The sequence below is a fragment of the Mycetomoellerius zeteki genome, unplaced genomic scaffold (genome assembly GCF_001594055.1).
Source record: "Mycetomoellerius zeteki isolate Tzet28-1 unplaced genomic scaffold, Tzet1.0 scaffold73, whole genome shotgun sequence".
NCBI lineage: Eukaryota > Metazoa > Arthropoda > Insecta > Hymenoptera > Formicidae > Mycetomoellerius > Mycetomoellerius zeteki.
Window position 1 is genome coordinate 3,465,285 of NW_017257753.1, and position 10,729 is coordinate 3,476,013.

The 10,729-nt window shown below is 35.8% G+C and overlaps 1 protein-coding gene across 1 annotated transcript in view; it reads right to left on the minus strand.

Annotated features, from left to right (window-relative positions):
* LOC108729411 (glucose dehydrogenase [FAD, quinone]) overlaps positions 1-10,454 on the minus strand; it is a 28,284-nt gene extending 17,830 nt beyond the window's left edge. Inside the window, exons 1-2 of the mRNA XM_018458522.1 lie at positions 10,328-10,454; positions 7,510-7,715 (exon numbers count right to left, since the gene is read on the minus strand). Of these exons, the coding sequence (XP_018314024.1) occupies positions 7,510-7,714 (205 nt within the window). The 5' untranslated portion in view covers position 7,715; positions 10,328-10,454. The remainder of the gene's footprint in view (positions 1-7,509; positions 7,716-10,327) is intronic.
* Positions 10,455-10,729: the final 275 nt, after the last annotated feature.

Below are 10,729 nucleotides of genomic sequence, written 5' to 3' on the forward strand. Positions count from 1 at the left end.
AAAGTTTATAAATAAAATAATTAAAATAATAAATTAAATATATTTTTTTCTTTTTTCGTGATTTCCTGCGAAACAAAGCAAAAAGGAGCATATGTCTATAGGACTTTTTTTCTTAGTTTTTTACTCCTCTACACGCTCCCGAAGTTTTGCCATTTAATTTGGAAACACCCTGTATATACATATTCTAAGTATTTATTTATGAGACGTGAATAAGTGATGCGAACTGGGCGGTGTGAAACAGAGTATTTATAAGGTTATCATATCCGTCGATATTCCTGTTCGCATTTTCATACATAGAATATTTAACATATAATTATCATTTAATTTAGCGAATTAAGCACGTTTTTCGTATTAAATAATTCTTGAAATGATGAAACATTTAAAGCCCGCTAATTAAGTTCTAATATAACGCAATAATTCAAAAATTCGAGAAATGTGATATGTTAATGTAGAAATGCAGCTTATTTAAAAAAAGAAAGAAACATCACAGAGACGTGGTCACATTATTTACCTATAGTCGCGCTATTCGTATAAATTACTGTACCGCGACAACAGGAGATGTATGCAGCGTGACGGATATTAAAATTGCGAATATTTTATTCAAGATCCAATATTTAATTATTAAAATGAAACCGGGAGAAATCTTCTTTATCTCCGCCGAGAGCGTATCGATTTCGGCGCGTCTAGCGCCGACTTTTTCGACAATATTTAGTGCGTCGCGTTTTGATGCGTTGCAGATGCAGAATGATGCGCGTTTATTCCGCTCGACTGCCGTTTTATTTTCTGGCTGTGCAGACAGCCGTGTTTGATCGCCGAAAAATGTGGGGGGAAAAGTCGCGCCCCGTCGAGGGAAAAACACGGACGATCTCGTTGCCTGTTATTGCCATGAAAAATTGCGAACTTGAGATCTGCAGATGCATGGGGCTCCCGGCTTATACTTATTATTAGCTTGCTACATATATTGTGCTGCATGAAAAACATCAATTTAACAATTTATTAGTTGGAGCGGGGTAATTTTAATAGGTTAACAAACATTTTCGAATGAAAAATGAAAATCGCATAGTGTATTCAATTAAACATACAAAACATACACCGTTGGCTCAATTTTTTATACAAAATTTATAATTATTTCAAAATTTCTGTGAATCTATCCACATTATTCCGTTTTACCTTATAATCTTTCAGGTATCTATAATTAGCTTTTATTTTTCAAAATAACTTTAAATAATATCTTAAAATATTAATAATGACTCTGTGATTAGAGAGAGTTTATGACATCTTAACCCAGTCATTTAAGGTATTCTTATATCCCAGCGGCGAAAAATATGATATAATTATTATAAAATATTGTTTAATATATTTTTTCTTTTTTAATAACTACTTTTTACGAAAATATGCATTGAAAACTAATAAATTAATTAATCTTAATTTTTTTTTAAAATACTGTCACAATAAACTATATTTACGTGCTTATTCCATAATCCGTTTAATATTTGATTTCTACTTTTTTAAGGAAATTGTGATTAAGTTTATATCCCTAATATTCTCAAATATTAACAAATTGGAAAACAGACAATACACGATATATATTATTAATAATAAAGTGAGATTTTAACTGAGATTAATTGTTTTCGTAAAAAAAATAAATGATTAAGTATTCCAGGATTAGAACTGTATACTGAAGATAATCTTGAATATAATAAGACTATAGATTAACAATTTTTTGCTGCATCTATTGTAATTTTTTAAATTCCGAATTAATTCTTCTAGCGTCACTTTTTCTTTGTAACGAGACCGAATTACATAATAGCACACTTCTCGTTTCTCACTCTTAAAAATTACTGATCGCATTCTCATCTCAGCGTTTCCATTCGGCTCCCGTAAATAATCCGGTAATACCAGCTCACGCTGCAGTCGTCGTATTAACGAACCGCGACAGTTCGCCAAAATGTATAAACAAAATGCAGGACGGGCGGGCGCGTTCGCGCATGGGCGATTGCGTCGCCGGTACGAATTATCCCGAAATGCAAAGAGCGTATAAAATTCGTTGAGCCGTTTAAATCACATTATGTGCCGTCCTCTCCGCATCACTCGCGTTGGCGATCTGCATCCCAGTCCCTCTTCTCTCTCCCCTTCCCCTCTTCATCCTCTCTCTCTCTCCCTCTCCCCCTCCTCCCTCTCTCCCCCCCAACGAATTTTGTCACCTTCGAGGATTTATATGTCCCGACAGGCTGGGACAGGGAACGTATGGAATAATGGGACGTAGCTTCGTCGGTGTAATGACGCGACGGTCCGCGTCGGACGAGGCGGTTTCGACAGAGGGGACACTCAGACAGAGAAAGAGAGGGGGGAGGGGAGGGGGGAGAGAGAAAGAGAGGAAGTGAACGGGATCGGCGCGACGCGAGGGCGGTAATTAAATTAATGATGCAATAATCACGCGCCTCGTGATCGAATAAATAACAGTCTGTATTAATATCGCATCGGAGCGGGGTACATGCGATACATAGGAACGATCATGCGCGTCGAATTGCATTTTCGCCGGTGAGATCGCGCGCCGCGCTCCTGTAAACGACAAATAACAATTACCACCCATGGGCCACGAGCGACGACTCGTGATAACTGTGTTTGGCCATGGTAAACATGTAAACGCCACCGGAAGGTTTATAGTGTTTTTTTCCATTTCGCTCAACGGATGCAAAATTCGCTGCGAGACGAGCACGACGTACTCTCTCCTTTCCTCTCCTTTCTCTCTCTCTCTCTCTCTCTCTCTCTCTCTCTCTCGTTTTCTCTTTTTTTCTCATGAATCTGATCTTGTCGAGCGCTTCGTTTAAACCGAACTATTCCCAATTATTTTTTAATTAGTGTTTTAATAGCTTGTTAAATTTTCGCGAACAATTCGTGGAAATTGTATGTTTACTGTTACTGTGGATGCTACGCATGAAAATATATTTCCCGCTCTTTCATTATTCCGGTTACGGAACGCAAGGTTATAGCATAAATTGTTGTAAAACGTTTTATAGTGATTATTTCATTTGCTAATGCGTTACGTTGAATATATTTATTCATACGTATTTCTTTCGTTTCTCATCGGAGAACGAACGCAACATTTTTCCCCTTTTCGTTTTGCAACGGGGATATGAAATAAACGTTGCGCGAAAAACATTTGTTATTACAGTGGATTTTTCGGGGGTTTAGATCTTGCGTTGTACATGAAAACTATGTTTACGGATCACATAAACAGCCGGCGCGTATTAACAGTATTCGTTTTGTTCATTTCACGCTTTTTTACGCGGACCGGTTTTATCTTGGTTTTCTAATCCATCTTCTGCACATTCAGGAACGACCTCGGAGCGATAAAGGGCGCTTATTTTCCGGATTGTTACAAGTGCACCTTCATCATTCTTTACGTCGACTGTTGGCGGAATAATAAGCTTTTGCCTCGGTTCTTCCGACGCGAGATTTTTTTTGCGACTCACGTCTCCCTCTCCCATCGATTTGCTTTGAACATAATTTTTAACTGAGACGTGTCACGACATCTTTGCAATTATTTCAATTATACTGTGTCTCACCGCGCTATTCATATCGGGATTTTATTCAGCGAAAGACTTTATCGCGACAGCGTACCGCTCCAGTTCTAATGATAATGACAAAACCCATTTTCTTTCCTTTCCAGTCGACTCGATCCTTTTATCCTCCAACTTCTACTTCGAGCATTGCGCCATTATAATTATTCCGCGAGCTTCTTTCTTTCAACCGGGCATTGACGGAATAATTAATAAGCATCACGCTAATTACTCAGCGACAGAGTATTATTAATATTTTCTTCTCACCTTTACGCGGTAATACACTCGCGGTCACCGACCGTAACGATTAATCATTTCACACAGGTACATTTCTGTACGTTTATTTCTGTATCCGCTCCTTTCTTAGGTGACACACGTTTATTTGCAAAAACCTATCACATTCTTACACAATGTCACTTCAGAGTGTCGTGTCTCTAATTAAAAGTACAGCAATCGTATAATGTCGAGGGAACGAAGAGACTTTCCAAGTTCATTATATCTTTACGTCCGTGTTTTTTTTTCTGCGATGCAGCGCGGTATTCTTACTTACAGGGTAAGCGAGGATTCTCGCGGGGCGAAAAATTCGGGCCGGTAAGAGAGAGTCGGTCGATATCGTGGGCGAAGCGCGGTCATCCATGCAGCGACCGGATAACCGGTCGAGTCACTGAAAAATTCCATCTTCCCATCCGGATATCCCGGGAGTCCTATCGGGAATAATCATCGAAAGGGAAGCAAAGAAAATTAGTTTCGATCGCTCGATCCCTAGTTCGGTATCGTCCGCTCTCGACCGACGAATTTCCGGGACGGGATTTACGCGACGGGTTTTATCAACCGCATACTAAAATATTCAATTATGTGCTTCTCCATTTTTTCTCCCTTTTTTTTTTCTTTTACTGCCAGGCTCCACGACCGGATGTAAATGTCGAAAAGTCGCGACGAATATCGCGTCGCGCGTCGGGAGACTTACTGTTAATCCTTTGTTCTCCCCAGTGGGAAAAACACTCGCGAGTTCTCGAGTTTATGCATTATTGCCGTTATAACAGGCTACAACGAGAAGTATTAATTGTATAGAAAATTAATCCCTGAGCTGTGAGAGGCTCGTTCGCTTGTAACGTTTGTGTATTAAAAAGTTTGATAAAGAAATATATTCATATGTATGTAAAATATGTATATATAGTGTTCATAAAAAATATAAATTTATACGTTGGATCATATTTATACACAATGTGTTAATGGGACCAAGTAGATAAAAGAAAGGTTAATATAAATTTTTGTTCACATGGAAAGAACGATTTTATTGATATATCTAAAAATTTAGATCTGTGAAAATAATTTTATCGAATCATCAGAAAAGTTATGTAGAAAATTCAAATATGATGTTTGAGAAGTTTTGACATTCTAGCAACCAGTTTGAGCGTTCTACATAATTATTTTTATATTTTAACGAAATTATTTTCAGATCTATTTCTAATTAAATTTTTAGTCATTAATTTTTTCCGCAAAAATGCTTTTTATTAAAGAGTTATAAAGATTAAAAAATTTATAAACAGAAGTATTCTTATTTGTAATGGTTTAGACAAACTATTAGAAAGAGGGGATCAGCTTTAGGAATATATTCAAAATAATTTTACTACAATTTCTATAATAATACAGTAGGAACATTCAAAGGAATTCGACATTATCATTAATTTGACGAATGGAAATTTGCATTTTTGCTGAAGAAAGAAATTTCAAATAATTATTGTAATTATTTATGAAACATTTATGTACCTATAGATCAAGATATATAAGCAACCGAGAGTTATTTGCTTCTGACTCGGTAATTTTGTTTAACGAATTGTAAGAACAATTCTACTTGCAATCTTTGAACGTTAATAAAACATTTTGATCATATATGGATTTTTTTCAACTAGACTTTATTAATCCTATCTATACACACTGGGATTCCAGAAACCCCAGTGCAATTTACTAAATCGAAATTTTTTCGTGTTTCTAAACTTTTCTTTTTCTTTGAGCTTATGTATCTCAAAGCTCCTTAATTCTATACATTATTTTTATACACTATTTATACATTACTTGTTTCTTAATCAATTCTCCATCAATTGAAAAAACAATTAATTGAAATATATCCATTTTTATGGAAGTTACGTTAACAAATATGGGGTCCCAGGGATCCGAGTGTGTATTAAGGATAGAAAAAAGAGTGTATATAGCTAGGGTTATAATACAGTATAAATTTGGTATCTTTATAAACACTCTGTATAGGTATGCGAATGCGCTAGGAATTGTTGTTCCTCTAATACGTGCCAGCATTGCTAAATTTACGAGCGAAACATCAGTTGTTTTTCATTCTCTCGGTGAATTATGTATCCCCGGTAAATATTTCATTAATACAATTATGTTATATTGGTGCAAATATCATGTACTGAACCATCGTGTGATAGCGTGCGATTATATCCGTTTATATTGTATTATTGTGTAATATTATCAAAGTACTATTTGCTAGATATATAGAGCAATAATAATATGCGAGTACTGCGAATAATCACCATGTATACGTTTGCCTGAGTTATTAACGCTTCATCATTTATAGATTATACATTTTGTTTTACTTCCTGTGTTTAGATTTCCATTGTTTAGAAAAAAGAAAGGAAAAAGGTAAATAGGTTATGAGCGGCATTTCGACATGACGCATGTAGCTGTCTCCATCTCTTTGAAGGTTGCGCATTAGTTTATTATTTTCAATCTGCGGTTCGCTGACTTTCACACGTAATGAACGGTATTTACGAACCGCATCATCATCTAGTTTCCGCTGCGCCATGGACCGAGCCGTTTTGGTCTGTTTATCGAAATCTGCAGCCTTTCGCGAAATTGCGTTTAAATAACAGTCAATACTGATCGGTGAAATGATTTGTTGTTTGCACATTTTCACAAGATATTGGCTCATTACTCTAATAAGGCCGACTAGATTGTTATCATGCGCTTTATCGATACTCAATCCGGTTTAGACGATCACACGCACACGCAAGGAGCACACAAGGATACATTCCAATTACGTCGATCAATTTCACTTATCCATTTGAAAAATCACCAGCCTTTACTTTCTTCGGCTCGTTACTTTACTCTTCCTTTCAACGTAGCAAATAGTCATTACACTCTTATTCTTAATTAAACGGATGATAGTTTCTGCTATCGTTTTGTGGAACAACAGTTTCTAAGCGATAGCTTTATCAGAAAAACGCAAACAATTAGAGACTCGCACGATAGCTGACTGCATGATAAATGAACTTGGCATCGACATGTATCAACGTTCTGACTGTGATTAAAGACTGAGATCTCGTTTTTCAAGTTTTACGATTTTAAAGTTGCACAATTTATTCTTACTAAGAATATTATTCCTACTGACAGTAATTTTAAAAAATAATAGTATCAAGGCACAAACTTATATTTTATTCTTTAAAATATTTTAAAATCTTTAAAAAATAAAAATTAACTTTTGTTTAATCGTCACACAGCATTTTTACAGTAATTCAATCGTGATTACTAAGAATAATTCTAAAAATAATAATATTAAGAATTAGGACACATTTATATTTTATGTTTTAAAATATTTTAAAAATGAAACATGATTTTTTGTTCGATTCTTTCACGTTTTTATAGTTTTTATAGTGTCGTGAATACTAAGAGCAATTCTAAAAATGAAAGTACTAAAAATTAGCACAAATTCAAATTTTATATTTAAAAATATAATATTTTAGAAGGTTTAAAAAATGATAAATGTTTTTTTGTTTGACGGCGTCGTTTTTATAGTAATTTGTGATAGTGCAAAAATCTCGCGACAATGTATGATAAATGAATAATGAAAAAAGTTTCATTTATTAATTCCTGCACTTTAATAACGTACACGTTTCGAAGGTAATCAGCAAATTAAGATCTGTTTACTCACCGCCAATGACAATGAAATCGTATTGGTACTCAGGTGGAATTTTCGGCTGTACACGCTCGCACGTTTGAGACACCTTCTCTTGGGATCGTATAAGCATATCCAATATCGTCATAAATATCAAATATTGTGATCCCGGACAACCTTGGGCAAGACTCGGTCCTGATATCGGGCATTTTGGACCGACTGACACATTAAACGATGACATTCTGCGAACAATGATTATTATTAGAGTGTCTGCAGTTGAAGGATAATTGTATTATTAAATGGAACGAACGAGTTTGCTGAAGCATCTAAATAAAGTTTAGCTGGATGTAGATCTAAAAGTAATTTTGTTGAACCATCAAAATAATTTCGTAGGAATCTCAAACATGATAAGCAGTGCTGCAAAACTTTTGACATGCTAGCTTGAGGATTCTACGTATTTATTTGATATGATGATCCAACAAAATTATTTTCAAATCTGTACCTAGCTAAAATTTTAGATGCTTCAGCAAAATCGTATTTCATAACATGACTCGCTCCACAAAAAGGATTATTTTGCTATTGGTTTTATTAATTGATATTAATTTGGAATATATCAGTAAACAATAGTGCCAGTCAGAGTCAACGCGTATAAATTTTATTAGTATAATACAGAAAATTATAGATGTTTCAATTCAATGTTTCTGATCCTTCTCAGTATATTAAAAGAATTAAAATAAAAAAAAGTTCTCTTAATACCGAATATATTATAGTTGTCATGTAAAATGCAACATTAAGAGAAAATAATCTGCGACGAGAAGTGGTATTATGCAAGATATTTTTTTACAAGATGTGTACTGTTAGATGTTTTAAATTTAAGTAACATGTAACGGAAACTTGTAGTCATGAAGATAACTCAAAAGTAATAAATGATTTAACTGAACATTAAGTTACAGTAGTCTTAAATGTAATGAACATATGCATTAAATTGCATGCAAACCAATATAAAATTTTATGAAAAGTATTTTAAATTTAATGTAATGTCATGAAATTAAATTCATGTAACGGAAGCTTGTGTAATTTAAAAGTACATTAAATTTTATAATATTTTTAACAGCATTGTCCAAATATATATTAATTGAATTTCCAAATTAACAGAGAATATAAATAAATTAAAAATAATGTACAATTTTGATGAGAATAATGAAATAATTCTGACTTACATGACAAGTGCCTAGGTAAATCAATTATTCACGTAACAGATCGAACGCTCAAGCACATGTGAAAGTTATGATCAAACCGAGGCATATATAAACACCTCAAAAGACAACAAAAGAGGAAAGCATTATGTCTTTGTCTAAATAAATTTAAATATAGTAGGTCAAGAGATCCGTTTTATTTTTAGTATTCAAATCGTTAACTTGTTTCTTTATAAAGAAACAAATTTGGTCGGAATATATGTAGCGAAATGCAGAAATGTCTCTATCATGATTGCTGTTATATATGTTATTTGTCACGTTTATCCCCCGTCATGTATATCTGTCGATTGTAAAAAGAGACGACGGCGAGAGTGTGATCGTAAATTGATTGCGATATTTGGTACACTTAACAGATCAATGGAAGTGCAATAACGCGAAACCACGTAAAGCCACGATTTACGCGTCGCATGACGGCACGTGAGCCCGCAATTCCAACTATCGTACAAAATCATATTTAATTGGCGTTTACTAGCTGCCTGTCACTACGACATTTCGCACGATTTCTAGTTTTGTTTTTTCAGAGGGAGTTAATGTTCGTATCTGTTGCAAGCGAATCGGAGTCAGGGACTTTTATCGAAACTGTCGTGTAAACTCACTTCCCCGCAGAGGAACTTGGCGCGAAGGAAACACCTGTCAAGTGAAAACCCATATACCTCGTTTAATTCTAAACGAGGAATCTGTCGTTTTAATGTACAATATATTACTTAATATTTCGCGTTCGAATTTAAGGCCCATCGATTATTCATTTCTTGTTTTTAGACGAGCAATCTATGTCGCGATATTAATTACCATAAGCCGTCGTCCGCGGCGACACGCACGCAGCGGAGGAACACGGCGTTTAACATAAATAAATATTCCCTTTAATTAACGGGAAGAGTTAATAGCATTGTAATTAACCGAGCGTGTTAATTAATTCATCCCTAATTAACACTACTGCCTTTCTGTACCATTACGCGCGTGCATTAGCGCCCGGAGGAACGAAATACGGGGCCACAAAGAGTCATCGCGATCTAAGCGCAATGATTATCGCGATCAATTTACGTAATTCGTCGTTCATGCGCCGTACGAAAATCACATATTACTCCTTCCGCCGATGCGGGGGAGCACCTCCGTGAAAATCGTGCCGATGTTAATTAACATGCGCTAATTTCGTAACGTCGAAACCCCCTCGGGTCACGTGAATCACGAATGACACGAATGGGATCGCGTTTTATGTCCACCATTTATAATGTACACACATCAAACTGTTGAACATGAATATGGCGAATGCGCGTATGATTTATTGCAACCGAGCTACAACACGAGATTGTGTAAAAAAGAGAGGGGGGTAAAAAAAGAGGAAAAACATGAGGGCCCGCGGTGAGCGCAGACACAAATCGATAAGCTCCCCCGTACTCTGAAACCTTTTTCTGCGAGAGCGGGATGAGTTCTCGAGCGTTAACAATCATACAATTTAGATATCGCGATAACGCAGGTGTTGCCGAGGGGGATTAAAATGGCAAATTGGGATCAGTGAGAAGAAGTCAGGAAAAAAAAATAACGCGGATTAACTCTGAGTTGTGAAACATTTCACAAAAAAAAAAGAAAATGATACTAACGTTACACTGGCTAGGGAGCACAGCTTTTCTCTTGATGAATCTTTTGTCGATGCACTCCGATACACACGTGACCCGGGAAAAGCTCACACGTGCAACGCGCGGCTTTGATGCAGCAAACGGGCAAAGTGTAACTGTAAGACCTCTCACTGTAGAACCGCTACTTTATAATTCATCTCCCACTCTGTCAGTCCGATTTCCCGCCGAAGGCACTCACCATAGATCACGTCAATGAATCCGCGCGATCGTAAAGGAAAGGAAAAGTCCCGTGTAATTTTTGTTTTTATCTGGAAGAGAGGTATGTCTCGGTAATAAATGACAGACGATCGATAATACGTGACGGCACTTTCAAAGTTTTGCACGAAGAAATATGATGCGTAATACAACTCAAAGTCTAACAATGTA